Source organism: Aricia agestis, chromosome 20 (assembly GCF_905147365.1).
Source record: "Aricia agestis chromosome 20, ilAriAges1.1, whole genome shotgun sequence".
Lineage (NCBI taxonomy): Eukaryota > Metazoa > Arthropoda > Insecta > Lepidoptera > Lycaenidae > Aricia > Aricia agestis.
This window is the reverse complement of record NC_056425.1, coordinates 12,868,542-12,892,935: the sequence shown is the minus strand read 5'-3', so window position 1 is coordinate 12,892,935 and position 24,394 is coordinate 12,868,542. Positions and strand designations below refer to the sequence as shown.

At 42.7% G+C, this 24,394-nt stretch overlaps 2 protein-coding genes and 1 long non-coding RNA gene across 6 annotated transcripts in view; 2 read left to right on the top strand and 1 right to left on the bottom strand.

Moving 5' to 3' along the window:
- Positions 1-24,394, bottom strand: part of LOC121737345 (zinc finger SWIM domain-containing protein 4-like) — an 84,548-nt gene that overhangs the window by 2,788 nt on the left and 57,366 nt on the right. Inside the window, exons 2-21 of one of the 3 annotated variants that reach the window (XM_042129008.1) lie at positions 23,977-24,070; positions 23,508-23,635; positions 22,910-23,121; positions 22,475-22,555; positions 21,805-22,092; positions 21,473-21,600; positions 21,058-21,135; positions 20,000-20,092; positions 19,103-19,266; positions 18,478-18,587; positions 17,983-18,163; positions 17,371-17,518; positions 16,563-16,704; positions 15,881-16,104; positions 14,975-15,099; positions 14,826-14,900; positions 2,584-2,762; positions 1,906-2,021; positions 1,092-1,242; positions 85-306 (exon numbers count right to left, since the gene is read on the bottom strand). In XM_042129008.1, the coding sequence (XP_041984942.1) occupies positions 85-306; positions 1,092-1,242; positions 1,906-2,021; positions 2,584-2,762; positions 14,826-14,900; positions 14,975-15,099; positions 15,881-16,104; positions 16,563-16,704; positions 17,371-17,518; positions 17,983-18,163; positions 18,478-18,587; positions 19,103-19,266; positions 20,000-20,092; positions 21,058-21,135; positions 21,473-21,600; positions 21,805-22,092; positions 22,475-22,555; positions 22,910-23,121; positions 23,508-23,635; positions 23,977-24,070 (2,939 nt within the window). Of the gene's footprint in view, positions 1-84; positions 307-1,091; positions 1,243-1,905; positions 2,022-2,583; positions 2,763-14,825; positions 14,924-14,974; positions 15,100-15,880; positions 16,105-16,562; positions 16,705-17,370; positions 17,519-17,982; positions 18,164-18,477; positions 18,588-19,102; positions 19,267-19,999; positions 20,093-21,057; positions 21,136-21,472; positions 21,601-21,804; positions 22,093-22,474; positions 22,556-22,909; positions 23,122-23,507; positions 23,636-23,976; positions 24,071-24,394 lie in introns of all 3 variants that reach the window. The other 2 variants (XM_042129010.1, XM_042129009.1) reach the window with 2 other exon arrangements.
- Positions 5,468-8,082, top strand: LOC121737347. 2 transcript variants are annotated; one of them, XR_006037130.1, is made up of 4 exons: positions 5,468-5,827; positions 6,080-6,294; positions 7,072-7,193; positions 7,710-8,082. XR_006037130.1 is itself a non-coding variant. In XM_042129012.1 (3 exons), the coding sequence occupies exons 1-3, from the start codon at positions 5,688-5,690 to the stop codon at positions 7,886-7,888; spliced, it is 441 nt and encodes a 146-aa protein (XP_041984946.1). In that variant the 5' UTR covers positions 5,468-5,687; the 3' UTR covers positions 7,889-8,082. The 2 variants fall into 2 exon arrangements, 1 of the variants encoding a protein (XP_041984946.1); XM_042129012.1 differs by lacking the exon at positions 6,080-6,294.
- On the top strand, positions 9,796-16,365 carry LOC121737349. The gene is made up of 3 exons (XR_006037132.1): positions 9,796-9,807; positions 11,443-11,444; positions 16,268-16,365. It is a non-coding gene; the product is annotated as an uncharacterized LOC121737349 (long non-coding RNA).

The following is a 24,394-nucleotide window of genomic DNA, read 5'->3' as shown; positions in this document are numbered from 1 at the left end:
TTCATACGTGCGTCTTATGAATTATGTTATGTTGCATTTTGCTCTTTATAACCAAAAGCTTGCAAATTATTATTAATACCGTACCTGGTTATAATGTAGATGTAGATTCCTCATCGCGAGTGTAGCTAGTCTCATCGCTCGTGCCGGCTGTCCTCTCTGTTCCATATATCGTGCAACTGCGAAGAGCTGACTGGACGCTAACGCGCCGCGCGCTGCGGCCCCGCCCACCGCCGCGCACGCAGCTTCGAACGCACCCGCGGAACCCTCGCACACTGATAACGCGGAGAGCGCGCATCCGGGTGGGTCCTGGAAAAATATTAGTAATTATAATCTTGTGCCTAAAGCCTATCCCAGGCACTACAATAGTTGATGAGTGGGACTTCGCTCTGAGAATACTCTATAAATCATCCACAACAGATGCGAAGGCCTTATTTTATACTATTACTAGCTGTCTCGGCGACGTTGTTTTGCCAATGTACTTAGCCCATATTATTTTATTGAAGTGACTAAATAAGTATGGCACCATGGCAACGTCCATCGCTATCCCGTCGCACAAACAATGGTCGCCGTCAGTCTCGAATTGTAATAATTTACTATTATTTATTCAACAATTGCACTTATCAATATAAAAGCAGCCGATTCTCAGACCCACTGAATATGCGTATCAAATTTGGTAAAAATCAGTAAAGCCGCTTCGTAGAAGTACGGTAACTAACGTTGTGGCACGAGAATTTTATATATAAGAAGATATAATGCAGATAAATAAGTAAGCAGCGTGATTAGGAAATGAAAGAAAGAATCAAAGAACACAGCTATAACGAATCTATGGTTTTATCGTTAAGCGTTTCGCAGCGCCGTTCGAAGCTGTAACAAACGTATGGACGAATGGCACTGCTCAAGCGCGCGACTTAACGCTACTACTACGCCCATACATCTTCGAACTGGCGGCGCTCCAACGGCACTGCCGAAACGCTTAACGATAAAACCAGCCTAATGGCTGAGTGGAAGCGTTTGTCACTTTCGTACCGTGAGAAATTCGACTAGAATTTGTGTGAGATCGAAATAACCTAGTGGCAAACAAATTTATTTACCTTAGCAGCGCACTGTAATGCCAGTGTGCGTGCGCAGGCACTGAGCTTCTCCTGCTGCTCGAATGTGAGGCCGAGCCGCAGGGCAATGGCGTGCGACATCGCCGCTGCTGCTACTGGGCCGGTCGCTTCCGTTGGCGTGAATAACTCGTACCTGAGAATATAATTAGAAATGGTTTTAATTATTTTTTTTGTATAGCTATAACTCGAACGGCTGGACCGATTTGGCTTATTAAAAGTCTTAAAATAATAATGGAGGTCCAGGGAAGCTTTATGAGTGACATAAAGTTCACCGGCAAATCTAGTTATAAATAAAAATAAATATAATATAATAAAGACCCTGGGGGAAGCTTCTGCCCAGCAGTGGGTGTCTAATCACGCACAGGATATCTTCTATCCTGCTCCTAGCCCATTGGCCGTCCATCACGTGATAAAATAGAGCGATTGGCCGCTGATGACGTGTACGCAGTCGAAGTCGTGAGATCCCTTCATACGCACATACATTCACTTTTCAGCTTGAAATACGCATTGTAATATCTAAAAATTCGCAAAATACTGTAGTTTTAGCTCAATATACGCAAGAAGTCAAGCCTGAATACGCAAGCCAGCCAAAACACGCATGCATTACCAAAAAAATTCAGACAACATTAAATGAAACATTCTTTTAGAGTAGATAAGTTACTAAAACTAGAGTGAAAGGGTTATTCTGTACCGGCTTTCTATATAACGTATTTTTAAAATAAACGTTTTTTTTTAATTCTTTATGCTCCATTCACACTAAACATTATAAAATATGCGAAGTCTGTCTAGTAATTACCAGTTCTGCATGATAGACATCAGCGCGTCTAGTCCGAGTTCGGTCGCGCACGTCACAAGCCACCGCACCATCTCGCGACGACGCCAGTTCACAGCCGATAACGTCATGCGCAGCACCTGGGGATAAATGGGCGTTAGTTCAGTACTTGGACAATTAGTTTAATTAATTAAAGACAATAGTAAAGACATTAAAGAAACCTTTCACTGCTTTCGAAAATAAGTTTTGTACAACATTGATTTGAAATAGAAAGGTACATACAAATATTTGACACTGTTATTTTGGCGCGGCTGACCGTTCCCCATTTCGAATTTGGAATAGGGTAATAGGTGGGCAAGGGAATAGGCGAGGGTAGGGAAGGAAATAGGAGAGAATAGGGAAGGGAAAAGGGTAGGGGATTGGAAATCCGGGAAACTCACTCACTCGGCGAAACACAGCGCAAGCGCTGTTTCACGCCGGTTTTCTGTGAGCCCGTGGTATTTCTCCGGTCAAGCTGGCCCATTCGTGCCGTAGCATGGCTTTCCCGCGTACTGCACTAACTGGAACAGCGGCTGGCCGCAAGCCAATTTTGAATTTGGAATACTCAACCGCCCGGGTTTTAACGGACCCATTTTGAATTTGGCATTTCGCCGCGTGCAGCTGCCCGGATTTTTGCATGCCCATTTTGAATTTGGAACTCACCTGCAGGCCCAGCTCAAACGCCGCAGCTAGTAAATCGCGGTGGTGGTGCGGCGCGTCGGGTGGCGCGGCGTGACGCAGCGCGTCCTGCGCTAGCCTGAACAGCTGCGCCGCTGACCGCACGTGTCGCTGCGCCGCTGCCAACGCCGCGCGTAAACGCCCGGGATTGCCGCGCGCTGCGCCTGAAATTAAAGGAAGGTTAGTTTATCGCTACATAGGATATAGGATAAAGTCGTTACTGGTATGTATGTCACGATGTAAACTATAAAGCATGCATACAGATTTTGTAACAGTAAAATATAGTACAGAAATACTGATTTTTGTAGCTATTACTTATTTATTGTAATCAAATTGTAATATTGTCGGCTGCATATGTGCGAAGACGGTATAGACATCTACTGACTACAATGTTAACAGTTAGGCATTTACAGTATATTGTTACGTGCTAGGGTTCGAAGGATTTGGAGAGAAAGACCTGGTGACTCTCTTGAAGACTTTATTAACACTGCACTAAACACTAGGTCACAACACTTAGCACTAAGTCCAAACACTAATCACTAGGTCCAATCACTAAGCACTATCACTGTCCTAGGTCGTAGCCAAGTCGCAGGTTTCACTGGTTCACTCACTATCGATCACTTGATGTCGCCTTGAAGATCGCTCTGATTGAACTGACTTGCCGTGCCTGCCTGCGGCTCTTTTTATATGGCGAGACGAATTCCAGAAATTTCCCGATTCACGTAAACAAGTAAACAACCGTGGGAAATTTCTAGGCGGCTCGGGCATGTACCACAATAAAACTGCCGTCCTTGCGATAAGTGCAGTAAGTTGAATTTAATTTAGACCTTATGGACTCAGTCATAAGGTCTAAATTCAAACACGCTAACAAATAAAGGGTAAACACGTAAACAAACATTGGACCTTTTTAGAAGGTTCGAGTATGTACTTTCGCACCACGTGTCCGTATACCATGTACCGTAACACTACTCCCCTCTTAGAGATGCTCGTCCCGAGCATCATTGTTACTGCCATGGTAACGCGCCAGACGGTCTATGTGTACCACTTTGAATGTCCCTCTTGGTTGCTTTTGAATCCTGTAAGTCACATCATTCAATCGGGTTACCACTTTGTATGGGCCGTCCCACTTGGTCTGCAACTTTGGAGATTTTCCTTTTCGGCGAGTTGGGTTATGCAGCCACACCAGTGACCCTTCTTCGAAGCCGCTTGTATTCGATTTCCGGTCGTATCTGGTCTTCATGTTCTCACTTGACTGTAACCCATTTTCTCGAACCATGGCGTGTATATAGCGCATCTTTTCCCTTAAATCGCAGACATAATCTGGTACGGTCTTTGGTTCTTCCGGTGATCCTCCTGTCAAAAGGTCTACTGGTACTCGTAGTTCTCTACCGTAATTGACATACGCCGGGGTAGCTTTTATGCTCTCATGCTCGGCGGTACGGTACGACAGAAGGAAGAGTGGTATATACTTGTCCCAGTCCTTTTGTTTGTCATCTACCAATTTCGCCAAATGCCTCTCAAGGGTCTGGTTAAATCTCTCAACCATTCCATCAGACTGTGGATGGTACGCGGTGGTCCTCGTTTTATGCATTCCCAAAATTCTGCACACTTCCTGGAAGACCTGCGATTCGAAATTCCTGCCCTGATCGGAATGGATTTCTAGAGGCACACCAAAGCGAGATATTACTTCTTCGACTAACTTAGAAGCAACTGTTGTAGCTTCCTGGTTTGGTATGGCGAACACTTCGGGCCATTTGGTGAAGTAATCCATGACAACCATAAAATACTTGTTTCCTGATTCCGTTACAGGAAATGGCCCAGCTACGTCAACTGCGATTCGTTCCCACGGTGCGCCAACGTTATACAAGCGCAGGCTCCCACGGCTCCTTGTCTGTGGTCCCTTCACTGCAGCGCAAGTAGTGCATTTGCGGCACCAATCCTGTACATCGTCTCGACAATGTAACCAGTAGAATCGTTGTCGCACTTTCGTTAACGTCCTCTTTACTCCTAGATGACCTCCTGATACGCCATCATGCATTTCACGGAGAACATCCGGTACTCTCGTTCTTGGGACAACTATCTGAAGATGGAACTCTCTGCCGTTGGTCTTCTCCCATTTCCGGTAAAGTATCCCGTTTTGAAGAATCAGACTGTCCCATTGCGCCCAGTACGCCTTAGTGACAGCGCCAGTGGGTGCCACCTCACTCCAGATTGGCTTTACGTCATCCCGTTTCTTCCATGTGATGATGTGTCGAAGGTCGTCATCTCTTTCTTGAGCCTCTCTCATACCATCATTCTCCCATGGACCCAAAGGACTTGTTTTCGTTAACTTTAATGTTACTTCATTAGATTCCTGCTTAACACAATGTTTGCAGTCTTCTGAACACGGCCTTCGTGAGAGTGCGTCGGCATTCCCATGCAACTTTCCGCTGCGGTGTTCCGTCTTGAAGTCATACTCCTGCGGGCCTAAAAAGGCCACATTACGCAATACTGCTAAAAAGAATTCAATTTCCGAATTCTTAGCAGTTCCTCTAAAATTTCGTAAAATGGACGCATTCTCTATCAATACTGCTCCAATTCAATTCATCCGTAGATTCATATTTCTGGCATATGTTGCCACATAAAAATAATTTAATCGATTTTAAGCGACCTTACCGATTATCTGTATTTGTATTAAAATTGTGAGTCAAAAATGTTTTGTCATATAAAGTAATAATATTTCTTGTTAAAAATCGATGAAAGCGATCAAATGTACGGTAAAAAACTCGAGTTTAAAGTAAAAAATATCAGAAAAAGTTTCGTTTTATACGACTGGCAAGAAATAAACGTCTTAAGTGTCATAATCTTCTAATTGTCAAATGTCAACCATAAAAATGCAATTTTATTTGTTTACGTTGGTCATTGGTGTTGAGAACTAGAATTTTTTGTGAAAAAAATCTACGAACACTTCAACCACCAATGTTAAAACTGCATTAGGGCGAAACACTTGAGTTTTGAGCAATAAATCTCGGTTAATTTGGTGGCTCACACAAGCTGCGTTGTGGGAAGTTTATGGAAACTCACCAAGACGAAAAAAATTAAGTTTTACGATGGAATTCGATTTTAGCAAAGTTTTTTACTGCTCTCGTTTTGTTAGGATTGTGTTGTTCTTCAAATCAGTGGCTCTTTGCATCGCAAGGCGTAAAGTCTCGAAATTTTTGAACTTGCATAAAGTTTTTGGAATTACTGAGTAAGTACACTTATCTTAATTCATAAATAGGAAATATACATTTACTTGTACAATTATATTACTACATGTGGTAGATTAATAATCAATATTATAATTAATTTATATGTACTTAGTTATATTGAAAAAAAGAAGAAAATTATTTGTAATGAATTGCTAACATTTTGATATACGTAATTCAATTGTTTGATTTTATTACATTTGATAAGAAGAGTAATTGTTCAAGTTTGATTTAATTCCTAACACTTCTTTTAGGTACAATGGAGAAACGTCTGCCTAGCAGAGTGTCTGAGGGTCAGTGGAATATTTTAATAGATTTCCTTGAGCAACACCCTAATCTAGCTAGAGCACGTGGATACAACAACAGTGCGCATGGAAGAGCTGAGTCATTCCGCTTGTGGCAAGAGGTGGCTAACTCGTTGAATGCAGAAGGTTCTGGTACAACTAAATCTCCGAAGGAATGGTCTGTTGTAAGTACTTTAGATTAAAATTGTTATTTTTTATGTTATCTATTGTAATTTTATTGAAAAATTATTATATTTCTTTTATTCACAGTATGTTAGCAACTATAAAAGTAAACTGAAAAAGATAGTTGCTGATATAAACACTGACTGCAGTAGCACTGGCGGAGGGCCTCCCAGGTTAAGTGCAAAATTAGCAGACTGGGATACAAGATTTCTGGCCCTTTTAGGACCAGGATTTGGCCAGGCAGAACCTCGGGTGCTGGTTCAACCCTTTCCTAATGAGGTAATTTATTTTATTTTTCACTAACTTCAAAAAAGGAGGAGGTTCTATGTTTGTATATTTTTATAGTAAATATTCTAGCATATGCATACAAAATTCATGTAATAAAATGAATTAAGAATAAAGTTTATTTCTTACAGCAGCCTTCCACCTCTGCACAAACACCTCAAATGTGTGAAGTAGGAGATATTATACAGTATGTGTAGATTTTGTCATAATTTAAATAGTGTTATAATAATTAAATCTAACTTACTCCATACTTCCATACTAATATTATAAATGCGAAAGTGTGTCTGTCTGTTACCTCTTCATGTCCAAACCGCTGAACCGATTTTGCTTAAATTTGACATGGAGATACTTAGAGTCCTGAGGAAGGACATAGGATAGTTTTTATCCCGAAAAATGTACGGTTCCCGAGCGATAAACGAGTTTTGGCGCAATGGAGTTGCGGACGTCATCTAGTAGTTATTATTTCTATTAAATGTAACATTTTAATGTTTTAGAACATCGGAGGAAGCAGTTCCAGTGGAAATTGAAGAGGAACTTCTAGTACTACCTTCGGAGATACCTAATAATGACAACAGGCCATTATTGCCTAGACAAAGAAGGCAAAAAAGGGTTCGCAGTAAGTTTCACCTTTTGATTGTAGGTATATAGTGCAAAAGAGATATTCATTTATTAGTGTTATGCAAAGAGAGATTCATTAGCTGTACAACCGATAAAAAATAAAATTTATTGTTTAGTTGAAAAAATGGCCAATTGCGAGTCGGGCTCGCGTACGAAGGGTTCCGTACCATTTAAGAGCAAAAGTGGGCAAATAAATTGTATTTTTGTATGGGAGCCCCCTTTAAATATTTATTTTATTTTAATTTTATTATTAATTATTAAAATTCTAATACTATTAAGAACTTTGTTAAAACTCAACTCTCTAGCTATTACCGTTCTTGCGATACAGCCTGGGGAGACAGACAGACAGACATTGAAGTCTTAGTAATAGGGTCCCGTTTTTACCCTTTGGGTATGGAACCCTAAAAAGAAGAACAAATTGATAACTTTATAGCCATGATAAACAATACTTTGCTCTTATGTGTTGCTAAGGATATTTTTCAGTATATTATTAATCTAAACTCTTTTGTTTCAGCTCGGCCACTAGCTCCTTTAGATGAGGCACGGAGAATACTCTCCCAAGTTGAGATGCAGCGTGCTGCAGCAGATGCTGCTAGTGCTGAAGGTCTTCAAAATATAGGACTTAATTTAGGACGTTTAGCTAATATAGCTGAGCAATACTTTCAATACATAGTTTCTCTTAGACCTGCATAAAAGGTCTAATGATAAAATATGATATCGGCAGGTTTCTGTTTCCTTGATAATTAGTACTTAACCATTATATTTTCATAACGATTTTAAAATTGAAATGTTATACTTTATATTTGATATCTTGGGATTAAAAATATGGACATTACTTTACTTACTTTTTTCTTTTAGAACATCATAATTACAAAATTTTAACTTGTAGACGTGTATTTGTTTTCATAGTTGTATTTAAATATTTTTATGTCATTACTAATTAGTAAGTAAGTCTCTTTTATGATTCCTTGTGTTATAGTAAGTACTTTGAATATTATTATCAACCATTAAAAATAAAAACAATTTCACTCAGCAAATTCACATTTTTATTTAAAAAAAACCTGCACACAACTTTCTATAGAATAATTTATTGCATAAATGTGTTATAATATAAAGGTCTTACAATATTGGTACATACATGAATCCAACATTCTGCCTTGTAAGTGGCGTGAAAAATAATTTAAAATTTTACAGGGCATATTAACAAAATACTAAAATTAAACAATAAAGTCATTACACAAAAGATAACATTATTTAAATCAAAAATTAAAAAAAAAACAAATTAAGTCTCTCCACAAGGGTATTCCGCACTGATTCTCCGGCAGCTAAGTGATCTCTCCTCGCTGGCAATCTCGCTGGTGTTTCTGGACTTATCTAAAAACATTTACATATTGTATGTTTTTTATTTCATAAAATATGTATTAAGTTTTGAAATATTGTATCATAAAAAATAGTTTCATACTTGCATGTTGATTTCATTTTCTTCCTCCTGTGGTGTTAGTGGTGTGACAGGCATTCTAGCTGCATTACAAATATTGTGTAAAACTACACAAGCATTCACAATTAATCCAGCTGTTGTAGGATGGTAATGCAACTTGCGATCCACCAAAAGACAGCGCCAGCGAGATTTAAGTAGCCCGATGCACCTCTCCACAGTATTGCGAGCTCGACAATGTAGATCAGTGTAATACCTTTGTGGAGAATCAGGCTCTGTGTTTAGAATTGGTGTCATCATTGTAGGGCGTAGGGCATAACCTGAATCACCTATAAGAAATTAATAAGAACATAATATATTACTATGTAAGTAAATATGTATATTGTATATAGCATACTTAAATATAATAATTTATACTGACCTAAGAACCATAAAGTATCATTTTGGACTTGATGTAGATTCTCTAGATGTGATTTCAATGGATGGTGATTCCAAATAAATGAGTCATGTGTTGCCCCACCATGGCTAGCATCCACACTGAGTATATTTAACTCAGAATCACATATCTGAAAAATATGACTGTACAGAAAGAGAATAAATAAAAAGGGGAATGTAAAATTTATACTAAGTATCTCTTTTAAAAATAAGTACCTAGTAACCTATACCCAAGGTAGGTATAGGTACCTACTTATTTTTACCTACAATTTCAACGAACTTAATAACTTAGTTATATTATGAATAAGTACCTACTTACAATTTGAGTATTCAATGAATGGTACCTCTTGCGATTGAAAAACCTTTCTTCATTTTGAGAAGGCCTTACAATGGCTATATGTGTACCATCTATGCATCCTATCACTCCGGGAATACGAAACTTTTGATAAAATCTGGAAAAAATTATTAATTAAGTAAGTATTTATTATGGACTATCAAACCCCAAATGCATCAATTACACATTATACATAAGTACCTACCCATTTTTTATTATATTTCGTTCTTCACGTGAGTGTGGGAAATGAATATATTTCCTCCGAAAATGCTCATTGTTAAGGGCTTGTGTCACAGCCCTCACGCAGTTGGATACACTCACTTGGTGCATCTTGTGATGTGCACTAGCACCTATAGTTCTCTGGTAAGATCCAGATGCGTAAAAACTTAATGTACTTAATACCTAAAAGTAATAAAGCAGATTATTAATTGAGTGTAGGCAGGTAGGTACAGTTACAACAATCTTATTGGAAACTATGAGTAGGTACTTCATAATATTCAGTTAATAAATAATTATTTACTTAACTTTGAGGAAGTACTAATCCCACTACGGGCTCCAGGCATATGAGGTTCCAATTCTTGTATGAGGTCACGACACAAGCTCTTGTTGAGGCGAAATAATCCCACAAACTCAGGCTCCGGTATTTCGAAAGCTATATCCATTTCCCTAAATATGGTGCTTTGCCTACGATATAAAAGACTCTCCGTAATACGGGCATGCTCCAAAAAGTTTTCATATAAGCCTAAATCAGCCATAACTATTTTTATTAATTAAAAAGAACAAAATACGAATTACGAGATGCACCACTGCAGTAACTTTTTATGAATCTGCTAATTGACACATGATTGAGACTAAAAGAATTCATATTTAGGGGCCATTTTAGGAACTCTCATAGAAAAGTGTCAAATGGATGAATTGCCGAAAAAGAATTGTATCCGAATCAAAATATGAATTGTCGCTTATGCGGCCATTTTGTGGTTTATGATTCAATTCCTAGTAAGACTGTAATAAGAATTGCCAAATGTGGCCTTTTTAGGCCTCCTGGAGTTGTTCTATCCATCGAGCTACTTGGCCTTCTGGGTTCTTGAATTGTAGTAGCCACTTCAAGGCTGCGTGATCAGTTCGCAGTAGAAACTGTCTGCCGATGAGATACTTGCTGAAATGTTGTAGCGTCTTTACGACAGCCAAGAGTTCTCTTCTTGTCACACAGTAGTTTCTCTCTGGCTTAGATAAAGATTTGCTGAAATATGCAATTACAACTTCTCTTTCACCCTGTTTTTGAGATAACACCCCTCCAATGGCCGTGTTGCTTGCGTCCGTGTCGACTATAAACTGACCTTCAGGTTGTGGATACCCCAGGATTGGTGTTTCACACAGATGTTTCTTTAGTTTCTGAAAAGAATCTTCGGAAGTCTCGCTCCAAATAAACTGTCGTTTATCTTCTGTCAGCCGATGTAATGGCTTGGCTATCTCTGAGAATCCCTTAACAAAACGCCTGTAGTAGGAGCATAGGCCGAGAAATGCCCGCACTTCGGTTTTGTTCTTAGGGGTTGGCCAATTTTGGACTGCTTCTAGTTTCTCCGGGTCCGTCTGAATTCCATCACTGGAGATAACATGGCCGAGATAGTTCACCTTACTCCTGAATAAACGACACTTTTTCGGATTCAACTTTAACTTGGCCCCCTCTATTTTGGCGAAAACTCGTTCTAAGTTTCGCAAATGGTCCTCGAAGTCGCGGCCAACAATGATGACGTCGTCCAAGTAGACTAAGCAAGCCTCTCCAACTAAGCCTGCCAGTACACACTCCATGAGTCGCTCAAATGTGGCAGGTGCGTTGCACAATCCAAAGGGCATGACGTTAAACTGCCATAAACCTTTACCGGTGGAGAAAGCTGTCTTCTCTTTGTCTTTTGGATGAATTTCCACCTGCCAGTATCCAGATTTCAGGTCCAGGGTCGAGAACCATTTCATGCCACTCAAGGTATCCAGAGTGTCGTCAATTCGAGGTAATGGATAACTGTCCTTCTTGGTGACATCATTGAGACGTCTGTAGTCCACACAAAATCTTGTGCTGCCATCTTTCTTCTTCACTAATACAACCGGTGAGCACCACGGACTTGCAGACGGTTCAATGATCTTATGCCTTCTCATGTCCTCCAAAAGGCCTTCAACTTCTTTTTCCTTTGCAATGGGTATCCGTCTTGCTCGTTGACGAATTGGGTTCTCGCTTCCGGTATCTATCCTGTGCTGAACCATCGACGTTCTTCCAAGATCGCCTTCCTGACTGGAGAAGATATTCGCGTGGCGTTGTAAAAACTTCTTGGCTTTCATGCCCTGCGAATAAGTCAGATTACTCTTGCAGTCATCGAGTAGCTCAGTCACTATTCCATAGTTGCTGGTGTTTGCTGAGCCTGAGCCTGTGATCGAACTACACTTTCTCATCCAGACAACTTCCTCGCACTTTCCAATGACGTCACCTTTGTTCAAGCAGATCTCGCGATCAGCAAGATTCAAAACCCTGACCACAGCGTTACTGCTTCCACTAACAAGGGTTCTCGCCGTCATCAGTTTTTGCGCTGATGTCTTGGTAGGTGTGTCTTCGATCAACACGCATCTATTTAACTTCTTCTTTCCAGCTGGCGGTAGTTTCACCAGCACTCCAGCTTCCGCTCGTCCAGGTATTATGACTTTCTTAACACATTCAACTTTCCCGCAGGTGCCTCCAAGGATGAAAATTTCTTCTTCACCACACTTGAAAACTCCGTCAGCGACATTAATTCTACAGTTGTGCTTCTTCATGAAATCCAAACCCAAGATGCAATCATCCATAATCTCAGCCACGATAACGTCATGAGGGTATGAGAACTCCCCCACATTCATCGTAACTGACATTTCTCCCAGGACGGGTATTGGCTGACCGGAGGCGGTAAGAAGCCGACAGTTAATTCTCCTCTTGTGCCTCCTTGCGGCTTTTATCAAATTTGGGTTCACTATTGTTCTAGAGGCTCCTGTGTCTAGAGTCATTTTGCAATCCGTACCGTTAATAGTCCCCTGAATCACCAGACTATTCCCGCTGCTTGCTTGGGAGACAACCGTTATTGGGGCTTCCTCCGTGTCAGCCAGCACTCGCCCCTTAGTCCTGGCTTTTATTCGTTTCCCTGCTCCCGGGCAGGGGACGAAGCCCCTTGCTTCTTCAGCTCCTCCATTTGTTCCTCGAGCCTTTTCATTCTTGCCATCTGGGTCTCCTTCTGCGGGCAGTTGAGCTGGAGATGGCCCCTCTCGCCGCACTTGTAGCACATGGCTCCAAAACTTTTCTTCGTGGGAGCCTTGACCTCCTTGACTTCCTCAGAGACCTCGTGGATCTTATGGGTCTGTCGTATGTCACGGCGAACAGCCTCGACTTCCAAAGCATGCGCCAATGCTTCCTTAAGCGAGGTGTGGTGACGAAGCCTCACTGCAGCTCTGACCTCCAGATCCCTGATTCCGTCGACAAATGCTTGCACAATATTGGAGTCGACCATCTTGGCGTCAGCTCCTGGGTGTGCCTTCTTGACGAGTTTTTCAATTTCCAACGCCCATTGTTGTAATCCTTCTCCTGAGCGTTGGACTCTGTCACGCAGTTGGGCACGAAACACGTGCTCCAGGTGTCGCTCCCCGTATCTGGATTCAAGGGCCTCCATCAGGTCTTTGAACCCATTTCCTGTATGTGCTTCCAGGACCGACAAGGCTTGCCCTCTGAGCGCGACAGTGAGAGCGGTCAGGCATTGTTCGTCAGACCATCCGTTGGCAGAAGCAACAGTCTGGAATTGCTGACGGTAAGCGTTCCAAGAAGTAGTGCCGTCGTATGGCGGTACTTTTACTCGTGGCCCGTGTGCCACTCCGGAAGTTCCACTACACGTCGCGACTCCTGTGGTTTCCAGGCGCACTACTTTTTTTTGTAGTTCAGTGAGGCCAGTTTTCACATTTTCCACATCAACCCCTAACCCGGTAACTCGTTCGTCGATTACGTCGACATCTTTACGAAGCTTAGTCACCGTGTCACTGACATCCTTTATAGCTAAAAGCGCTTTCTCTTGGAGGTCCTTTTGTTGCTCTTGTGACTCTTGCAAAGCGCCGAGCTTGCGGTCTTGTGACTCTTGCAAAGCGTGAATTTCAGCTCTTTGAGAACCTTGTAAAGCGCCGAGCTTGCGGTCTTGGGCCTCCATCATTGCCCTTTGAGAATCTTTCAACGCCTGACTTTCAGCTTTTTGAGACTCCTGCAAAGCCTGAATTAATTCAATTATGCTTTCCAATTGAAGGGTCATTTGAGGGGCCGTAGAAACTACGGGCGTAGCAGGATAGATGGAACTAGTCGACGGGGCCTGAGCAGGCGGGGCCCAGTGGGCGGCGCCAGTGGGCGTGGCCTGAGTGGGCGGGGCCTGGTGGGCGGAGCCAGTGGGCGTGGCCACGCCCAAAGTGGGCGGAGCCTGAGGGGCGTGGCCAGTGGGCGTGTCCCGGTGGGCGGAGCCAGTGGGCGTGGCTTCGCCCAAAGTGGGCGGAGCCTGGTGGGCGTGGTCAGTGGGCGGATCCAGGTGGGCGGGGCCAGTGAGTGGGACCTGTCCCTCAGTGGGCGGAGCTTGGTCCCCAGTGGGTGTGGCCTCCGCAACTCCCCTCTCGGAGTCAATGGCAGCAGCTCGCTGCGCCCTTGTCCTGACACTCCCCTTGAAGTCCTCTCTCGGAGTCAATGGCATCTCCAAATCGCACTTCTGACACCAGTTGTTACGTGCTAGGGTTCGAAGGATTTGGAGAGAAAGACCTGGTGACTCTCTTGAAGACTTTATTAACACTGCACTAAACACTAGGTCACAACACTTAGCACTAAGTCCAAACACTAATCACTAGGTCCAATCACTAAGCACTATCACTGTCCTAGGTCGTAGCCAAGTCGCAGGTTTCACTGGTTCACTCACTATCGATCACTTGATGTCGCCTTGAAGATCGCTCTGATTGAACTGACTTGCCGTGCCTGCCTGCGGCTCTTTTTATATGGCGAGACGAATTCCAGAAATTTCCCGATTCACGTAAACAAGTAAACAACCGTGGGAAATTTCTAGGCGGCTCGGGCATGTACCACAATAAAACTGCCGTCCTTGCGATAAGTGCAGTAAGTTGAATTTAATTTAGACCTTATGGACTCAGTCATAAGGTCTAAATTCAAACACGCTAACAAATAAAGGGTAAACACGTAAACAAACATTGGACCTTTTTAGAAGGTTCGAGTATGTACTTTCGCACCACGTGTCCGTATACCATGTACCGTAACAATATCAATAGGTCAGCTAATATAATGCAATTCAACACTACAATATCCAACTCAATTGGCTAGCAGCGCCATTCAGCGTCTACTACTATATCTGTCTCTGTCTACAGCTACATCTCTGTCTCACCCAGCAGCGCGGAGGCGAGCGCGGCCTGCTGCTGCTCGGCGTGCTGCAGCGTGTGCCACGCCCCCGCGCCCGCACCTCCCGCGCTGGCGCCGTCCAGCCTCTACCACTATATCTATCTCTGTCTACAGCTACATCTATCTCTGTCTCACCCAGCAGCGCGGAGGCGAGCGCGGCCTGCTGCTGCTCGGCGTGCTGCAGCGTGTGCCACGCCCCCGCGCCAGCACCGCCCGCGCCAGCGCCGTCCAACGCGTACGCTTCCTCCACCATTGGCAGTCTGCAAAATGAATTGAATAATTTAGACACGTCTTCATATAAGACAAAGTTGCTTCCTACATTATTCCGTAGTAAACTCTAACAGCCTTATTCATAAAAAGTTATCTCTTGTGTTCTTATCCTAAAGGTATAAGTTAGAAGCCGACTACATAAAGTTGCAGCAGACGATGTGTCGTCGCGACTCTACTGGTTTCTATGTATTTCTATGAATAAGTGTTGCTAGCTTCGTGTCGCTAGCTGCGGAGGGTATTTCATAGAAATACATAGAAATCAGTAGTGTTGTTGCGACACGTCGTCTGCGGTTGCTTCATGTCGCCCGCTGCCAACCGGCACCTATAAGGAGTGAGCACACTGAGACGAGCCGTGCCGGGGCTCAGCGTGCCGGGGCTCATCGCAAAAATCCGCCTCCATACAATTTGTATGGAAGCGGATGCGCGTATCGCACACTGTGTCGGGGCGCAGCGGATTTCCGCTTCCATACAAATTGTATGGAGGCGGATTTTTGCGATGAGCCCCGGCACGCTGAGCCCCGGCACGGCCCGTCTCAGTGTGCTCACTCCTTTAGTCTACTTATTTAGATATATAAGGAATGGTTGATTGTAGCTCTAGATTTGAAGAACATAATATAATATTGCTGCCTATACATGCACTCTTCTCTTTCTGCTTTTTCCAAGCATATGACTTAGATTATTATTTATTAGATTATGCGTGTGTTTTACCTCACATATTAAACAAATGTTGCGCAATGATTCTCTCTTATGGAGATCCATCTATACACTCACCTCATAGCTCTCAATCCAACTCGGTACGCGAGGTCAGGATCACTCGGCAGCAGCGCCAGGAACAGGTATCGTGCGAAGGTGTGTGCAGGGGCGGAGCGCGGGTGCACGTGCGCCCCCAGACAGGAGGAGGGGCCACCAGCGAGTAACGCGCGTGCGACCCGCGCGCATACTCCGGCCGCCGCTTCGCCTTCTACTCGCTGGAGTTGACCTATTAGACGCTCCTCCTGGAAATAGGAAAGAGAAGTGTTACAAGCAAAACTTTTTAATGCGTTGAGGTAGTTTGAGGGTTAAGGTTCTTGCGGTCACTGACTCCATGTCAAAAAACTTGTCATTTTCTATAATATAAACCGCGATTGACAATAAAGTGTCAGATGTTCCTATTCTAAGGGCGATATAGTATTTTGTATACTCGATGTGAACGGAATATGAAGCATATCACTTCGAACTCATAAAAAGTTGGAGTTTAGATATCATTCTAAGAGTTACCAAGAGGTTTTCCGATGAATCTGTAATAATCTGTGTCTTTATAAGAGGTCAATTTTATTCTTGAATATTCTAAATACAGTGCGACCATTTTTTAATTTGGTGCCTATATTAAAATGGTCAAACCACCTCGTTTCGCCGAGTAGAGTATAGTATATTTTAGCCTAGGCCAATCACCTGGCTAATAAACATTACGCACCTGCTTACAATACCGCTCCTGTGCGTACAATCCGCTCGGCAGAAGCCTCTGCATACCGAGTCCGAGTAGCGCCGCTTCTAACGCCAGAGCCAAGTACGTCTCTTCAGGGTTCTTGCTGCCAGCTACTGGGACGTGCTGGTATCTGGTGAATAACATCATCATACCGAGTACTTACTAATATTATAAATGCGAAAGTGTGTCTGTCTGTCTGTCTGTTACCTCTTCACGCCCAAACGGCTTAGCCGATTTTGCTAAAATTATATAATAGAGATTCTTTGACTCCCGGGAAAGGACATAGGATACTTTTATCCCGAAAAATGTACGGCACTCACGCGATAAATGAATATTGGCGCAACGGATTTGCGGGCGTCATCTAGTTATTGATATACTTACGTATTTTAATAGGTATGGGCATAGTTTTTATAAAAATGCACACATCGGGTCAAAATATATTATGGAGACAATTTGAGACAAAACTCGTTATAAATTGTCGTTTGTATGAAGTTTATTAACTAACCCCGGATCATAGCGTGTAATAACACGGCTGCGTCATTATTATGTCACCAAATTAGGTCTAGACTCTAAATGCTAATCTTTTAACTTAGCTGAACAAAAGCCGTAAAATTCTTTTGGTAAAGTTACGAGTAAGTACACTTTTTGTTTGTATATCGATGCGCTGTTTTATCGCGCGTGTCGTATCGATCGAATACATAATGGGTGAAAAAAATTAAACGAGTGTTTCCAGTCTTTCCCGCTACATAATTCAAAATGGTTCTGAACTTATTATTTTTAAAACTATTTTCTTTACCTGGGTGGCAAACCAGTGGCGGGTTCCTCGTCATACGTATGCAGGCGCGGACTGGCGCGCTGGTCGTCGGGCGCCAGGCAGGCGTCCGCCAGACACTCGTGCACGCACCACACCGCCTCCAGCGGCCACCCCACCCAGCAGCGGCTGTCTGTAATAAATATAATATGGCGTCAGTGGCGTAGCTACATTTTGTGTTGACTTGTCTGTATAAAAAAGTTTTTAGGGACTTGCCCTAATGACGATTCCTTCCTACACACAATACATACACGTTGTAAGCCATTGAATCGGTACAAACACGTCAATGGACTAAATTGACCATTGACGTGTTTGTTCCGACAGTCCACTGCAATTTTGTCTTCAACGTAACGACATCACTTCACTCTTCGATAAAATAAGATTTGTCTTGAGCTGATACAATGGAAATTGGAAAGTGACTAGCGGAGACGTACCATCGAGGAAATTGATTCCTAGGCAATTGACAGGCCAAGATTTGCTCGGATCATGTCAATTCAATTTTAGCTGTGATCGCAGATCGATCGGATGGGTTTGACGTAGCGCGACCAAACTACGTAGGTCTCCCTTCTGCCTAAGAATCAACTTCTCTTATAGTACCTCTGCCGACGCAGCGCTGGTCGTGGCTCAGCGCGCAGGTGGCGGCGTGGCAGGCGCCGGCGTCCATGTGCGCGCACACCAGCGACAGCTTGTGTCGCTCGCAGCCGCCGCAGCTGTCGCCGCACGCCGACCCGCCCGCCTCCCCGCCGCCCGCGCTCGCCCACCGCGTCGCAGCCACCTCCTGTACACGAGTAACATTTTTAAGTACTATTTCATAATTATTTTAATTTAAAAAGCTTAGTACTATGCAGAATAACGTTATAGTTACGTGGTCTAATCAAAATACGTAATAATACAAGAACATTTAAAAATGGTTTCCAATTTGCATTGTTTTTAGTTCTACAAAGGTAATTAAATAAAATTTTATATGATGCAATTTTTTATAATAACTTAGTCTTTTACAACATAACCCTTTTTTGTCAGATACTTCCACTACGCACAGCTTATTCTATATTATACTAATTATTTTAATGTGTAATATTATAATCAACTAACCTGTCTATGTCGCATCGCCCGTGCGGCGGCGACCGCAAGTCGCAGCGCGGCGGGCGCGCGGCCGTGCGCTCGCAACGCCTCTATCCGCGCCGCCACTACTGGTAGGTGTTCTGCAAACATTATGTTACTACTTAAATAGAAGTAATAGTTTACGTCTGGTAAGGACAATAACAGCTACATCAAGACTTTTTAATGTGTTCAACAAAACAATATACTTAACACTTATTTTATGTGGTCTATCTTGGCATTAAGTCCAAAGGGGGCGCTACACGATACATAAACTTTACACTTACAACCAGAACAAATATTTGGACTTTACAGCATTAATGCTCCTTCAACATTCCACTACCTTTAACCTCCAATCTAGGGCTAACACTCCAGTGTTTTCATCCATGAAAAGGTGACAACAAATCAATTATATTATGATGTAAGTACATTGATATTGTCATCCTATATTATCAATTAAAATCAACAATCATTTTTACTTCATGTAAGTCCTATTTAGGCTGTTTCGTCATGACTAATCATGGCCTCACCATAAAAACTTCCTTAATATAATATTAGTCATGACTAATCATGTCTTCAAGATAAAAGTACTTTAAAGCATGTGGGTAGTTAAACATACCATGCCACAGCGGCTGTCCCAGGTCGTTGAACTTAGGATATTGCTGCGGCGGGCCGGCCACGGCGACGGACTTGTCCGTGCGGTCCGGATCCGCGTACTCGTCCGAACCTAAGATGTTCTTGAGGTGATCGCTCTCCCAGGATATGTCTACGGCGTCGAGGGCCCTGGGGAAGGGTGGAAATATAAGATTAAATAAGAAGGATTACCCAAATACATACAAGAGATTAGAAGCATAATAGGCGTAGATAAAATAGAACACATTCGAAATTTAAATTTACGAAACTATGCACAAAAGTCTGAATAAAAAGCAAACACTTGCTCGCAAAAAAAGCAAAAACTATTTTGTTAGGCCTCGGGAAAGCCTTAGCCTAGCAGTAAGACAGCATTGGCTAAGAAAAAATAGGTTGAAAATTGCATAATAATTATTAATTAAATAAATTAAAATATTATCCTATTTTTTTTCTTTAATCTTGCAATCATCTGTTTAGAGTCTAGACCAGCGCGAGCGGTAGGCAACAGGCGGACCGCGAAAGGTCGAATCTCGGACCGCGAAATATTGTAATATATTTTATACCGAGTATCAATTATTAATACATAGATAAGGTATACGTATGTCGTATACCTTTCATAATTAATATTCTACATAGGACAAGTGTGTTTTTTTCTGGACCTCGTTGAAATACATAAAATAAATAAAGTTATTTCTTTTGCGTATTTATTTTGTAACAGTGTACTATCAGAGAAGTTGAATCCTAGGCAGATGGCGGACCTAAGTAATTTGGTCGCGTTATGTCAAACCCACTCGACCGATCACAGCTAACATTGAATTGACATAAGCCGACCAAACGACGTAGGTCCGTCAACTGCCTAGGAATCAATTTCCTCGATGGTACATACTTGTGGAAGACGGTGCGCGGCGTGAGCGGCGCGGCGGAGCGCTGGTTGTGCAGCCTCAGCCTTTTGCTCGCGCGCCGGAATTCACGCTCGTAGCTAGAAAAATAACATAACATGGTTACAAAACATACGCAGTCCAATCAAGTAGTATAAATTAGATCTTGATGCTTTTTTAAATCCAAGACAGACCAATCGATTTTTATTAAAAGACAACGGAGATCTTTGACCAAGCGAGTAGTGTATTTGATCAGGTCGAAGCCTTATGTGATCATTCCAGTGATATAAAATAAAACAATATATATAACCTCGTATAGAAACTTCAGTGACTTGATACGCTCGCTACTATGACTACTACTAGGGTCGCCAGGTCGCTAAACCAAAAAGCCGAACAAAGCAGTCAGCTTCGCCGGACATTAGTACAAAAAAGAGTTGCTATCAAGTACTTAGAATCTAAACTTATAATATAGAAAAGCGTTCGGCAGCTCGTGTTCACCGTACAAATTTTCTTTTTTATTAAAACACTTTAACATCTAATAGCTATACAATTTTACATCTCATTAGGTGTGAAACCGTCTAAAATTTGTGTTTTGAGGCTGTACAGAGGCCGTCCCTTTGATTTCTTTTTTTATGAAATAAGGGGGCAAACGAGCAAACGGGTCACCTGATGGAAAGCAACTTCCGTCGCCCATGGACACTCGCAGCATCAGAAGACCTGCAGGTGCGTTGCCGGCCTTTTAAGAGGGAATAGGGTAATAGGGGAAGGTAGGGATGAAAAGGGAACGGAATAAGGGAGGGTAGGGAAGGGAATAGGGTAGGGGATTGGGCCTCCGGTAAACTCACTCACTCGGCGAAACACAGCGCAAGCGCTGTTTCACGCCGGTTTTCTGTGAGGACGTGGTATTTCTCCGGTCGACCCGGCCCATTCGTGCCGAAGCATGGCTCTCCCACGTCTAAAGTCCCACGTTTTGGCCGGACATGCATGCAAAAAGCCTGACTGTGTCCGGCTTTATCCGGATGCCTGGCAACCCTAACTACTACTAGTAAAGGTGTAGGCTACTTACTTGTTAGGCCTGTGTTCCTCGTCCGAACTCTCAGAATGGGAATGTATGTCTCTCCTTTGTCTTTCTCTATGTCTTTCCCTGAAAAATAAAACAAATACATGTTTAGAAAAACACTTATGTAACTAATCCAATCCTTACTAATATTAATAATGGGAAATTGTGATGTCGGTCTGTTACATCTTTACGCTTAAACGGCTGAATCGTATTTGATAAAATGTACGGTTCCCGGGCGATAAACGAATTTTGGCGCAATGAAATTGCGGGCGTCATCTAGTAAGGCTAAAAAAGCACTTTTGTAGCTATTATTCATACAGTTTACAAAAAATCTCTCTCTCTCGTACGTAGTCTCGTCTCTCTCGTACGTAGTTTGCAATTTTTGTTTGAGGAGACTTTTTTCACCAACTAACAAGTATACCTGTCTCTCTCCTCCCTCTCCCGCAGCCTCTCCCTGTCTCGCTCCTCCCTGTCGCGGTGTCTCTCTCTGTCCCTGTCGCGATGGTCTCTGTCGCGATCCCTCTCGTTGCGTTCCCGCTCTCTTGCGTACTAGAAATTACATTTTCCTGTTGTTACACACGTATAAATTTAAGAAGATTAAAATCGCTCTAGTTGGTTAAAATACTTAAAATATTTCAGCCGTTTTGCTGTGAGTAGTAAAGACCTACTCAAGGCGTAAACTTCTTTAAGTAAATAATATTAATTTCTTGCATTTAAATGTATTTCATTACAACAAATTTATAATCAACTCACCAGCGGGAACGACCTATAATCCGGATCTTCCGTCGGACACACCTCCACCGCACTCCATTTATCCAGCAGATGCCTCCACTGCATCCGATGGTGCTTGTTGCTCCCCGGGTCCAGGACTATGCTGACCCAGAGAGCCCCCAGCTGCTCCCACAGCTGACGGCACTTCTCCGTCATGGGGGTGTTCTGGTTCCTCCACAGCAGCAGCCGAGGGTCGGAGAGGAACTGCTCAGTCATCAGCATCAGCATCCGTGGACCGTTGGAGTCTTGTGCGCGAAGCATTTCTCTTACCTGAAATTATGCGGTTTTGGTTAGCATGAGTTTATATCACTCTTATTAGACACGTTAAAATGGAGGGTAGCAAATTGTAAATTTTTGTCACAACGTAACACACACTGTGAACATGCTTATAACAAAAACTGATTGTTTTTTATCTGATCCAAGCATAGATTTAAATCGATTTAAATCTTTGGATCCAAGCACGTTAAATTATAATTTTGTCGGCGCTAAAATAGTTGCCGTATTGTTTATTTATTTTAGGGGTACCATTTAAATCCAATATATCCTATGCCATTTTATAGTTTATGTCAACATGGTTAGAAGTAAAAATCCCTCCACTCAGCCCTCTGATTCCACATTGTAAGTGTGTACAATTATAGATGGTGAAACTCACTTTAGAAAATAACGAATTGAGTTGTTTGTTGGCATTGTAGTATGTACCCTGTAGGAGGTAGGCACGGACTTGCTCGCACACCTGTAACACATAGAAAATAATAATAAAAAAATCATAAAGAAAATCATAGCTCCCGATTCCCGAAATATTACATCAATCGCAACATCAGCAAAGTCTAATTGACCTAGGTCATGTCACAATAAAAAAAGCTATCGCAAATTATATTTTTTTAATTTATAGCTTCACGTTAGCATAACACAATTGCACTCGTAACTAGAATCATAATTTACAAAAAATGCTATGATAATAATATTATGGCTACTTCTTCGATTCGACTTGAAAGTTTATATCAAACGTTACTGACCAAAAGAAAAGTTAATTTTTTTCCGATCCGGCTCGAAGGACCACTTCGATCCGGCTCGAAGGATCACCCACCTGCTGCTCATCCAGGTGCCAGGCGTGGTGCGCATCCGGCGGCGGTCCGGCTGTGGGATCTGGCGCGCCGCATATCCGATTGATGGCGGATCTCGCCTGGAGCACTTCGTCAGCTAACCGCTGTGCTGTCGGCAACACCTCGGTATGGTGCTCCGCTATCAGGTACTGGACGAACTTCTGCAGCTGCTGCCGGTCCATCTGGAGTAAGGTTTCTGGAAGAAGACGGAAAACATGAAAACTTACGAAGTTACCCGGAACTGCCCAGAAGAATAAGTAGTAAGGTCGCGGATATACAGGTCAATAGACGGATTACTAGCCGCCTCGCGCAGTTTACAGTGATAGTTCTAACTTCTAAGTCTTCACCAACTTTCTTTACTATTCTATTGGCATGCCCCATTGGTTCTGCTGATGCTTGCCCATGGGATTTAGTTAGCGAGTTAATCAGTTAATTTAAAATAACAACATAAAATGAAGGGAAGAATGCTAACTGATGGGAAGACTTAGACCTGTCACCAATCGATATAGTCGAGAGATTCGAGAATTTTGCTCCACGTGTCAGATTTCCCAAGTCCTGTTTCCGCTGCATTCCTGGTCTCACCTGAGATGGGCACGCGCAGGCGGACGGAGTCGGCGTTCCGGATGCGGTACAGCGCCAGTGCCACCACGTGCTGGCACCAGAAGATGTCGCGCGCCTCGCAGCTGCATGTCACTCCGGTTATCTTACACCTGGAATTTGACACATAGATTAAGGCGTTACCTTTAGGTACAATCAATTAGAGCTTAAAGGACGCACAAGAAGACACATGATAATGCTCCCACAAAAAGTTCAGGTCCTTAATAAAGTCTGCTAATTTTATGCTATTGCAAATACCGTAATATAAACTTTATGTTTCTGCTTAGCCAAGAAACTCTGGATACATGATTGATGATAGATTTTTATCGGGAAAAATCTTTTTCCTTTACTTCTTTTGACTCTCCAGTGTAGACTGTAGCTAAATATCTAGTCTAGATTTGAGCTAGCAATATAATTTCTTTGCCTGCTGCTTCTGATAAAGACTAGGACTTACCTATCAAAGGAAACTGTGACCCTGTAAAGCCGTTCGGGCTCGGAGCAGGGCGGCACCGACGCGGGCGCTCGCACCACACCGCTCAGGTGGAACCCTGCAACAAAACGACATTTAAACCCTCATGGAAACGTGGCTATAGTTTGGTTATGGCCCGGACATGGAATGTGGCTATAGCAAAACGCCCAGATATATTAGGCATTTATGGGCATTTTGCCCACCTCATGTGGCTGAAGGTATAAATAATGTATTAGTCAGTTGGTGTTGTTTTGTTTTAGACAAGGCACGGTTGCAGAAATTTGAGAAGGTGAGAGTATTTGGATGATTTTCACCTAAACCAAGGTTTAGGTGAATCATCCAATGGGACAGCGCATGCCCCAAATGGAATCTTTATTGCCACTGCGGGGTCATTAGGCCGACT

Bases quoted from the DNA above. Each gene is read 5' to 3' on its own strand.
- LOC121737347 (XM_042129012.1), top strand. From the start codon at position 5,688: ATGGAATTCGATTTTAGCAAAGTTTTTTACTGCTCTCGTTTTGTTAGG. The intron at 5,828-7,071 runs GTAAGTACACTT...TTAATGTTTTAG, and splicing joins AAAGTTTTTGGAATTACTGA to AACATCGGAGGAAGCAGTTC. The intron at 7,194-7,709 runs GTAAGTTTCACC...CTTTTGTTTCAG, and splicing joins AAGGCAAAAAAGGGTTCGCA to CTCGGCCACTAGCTCCTTTA.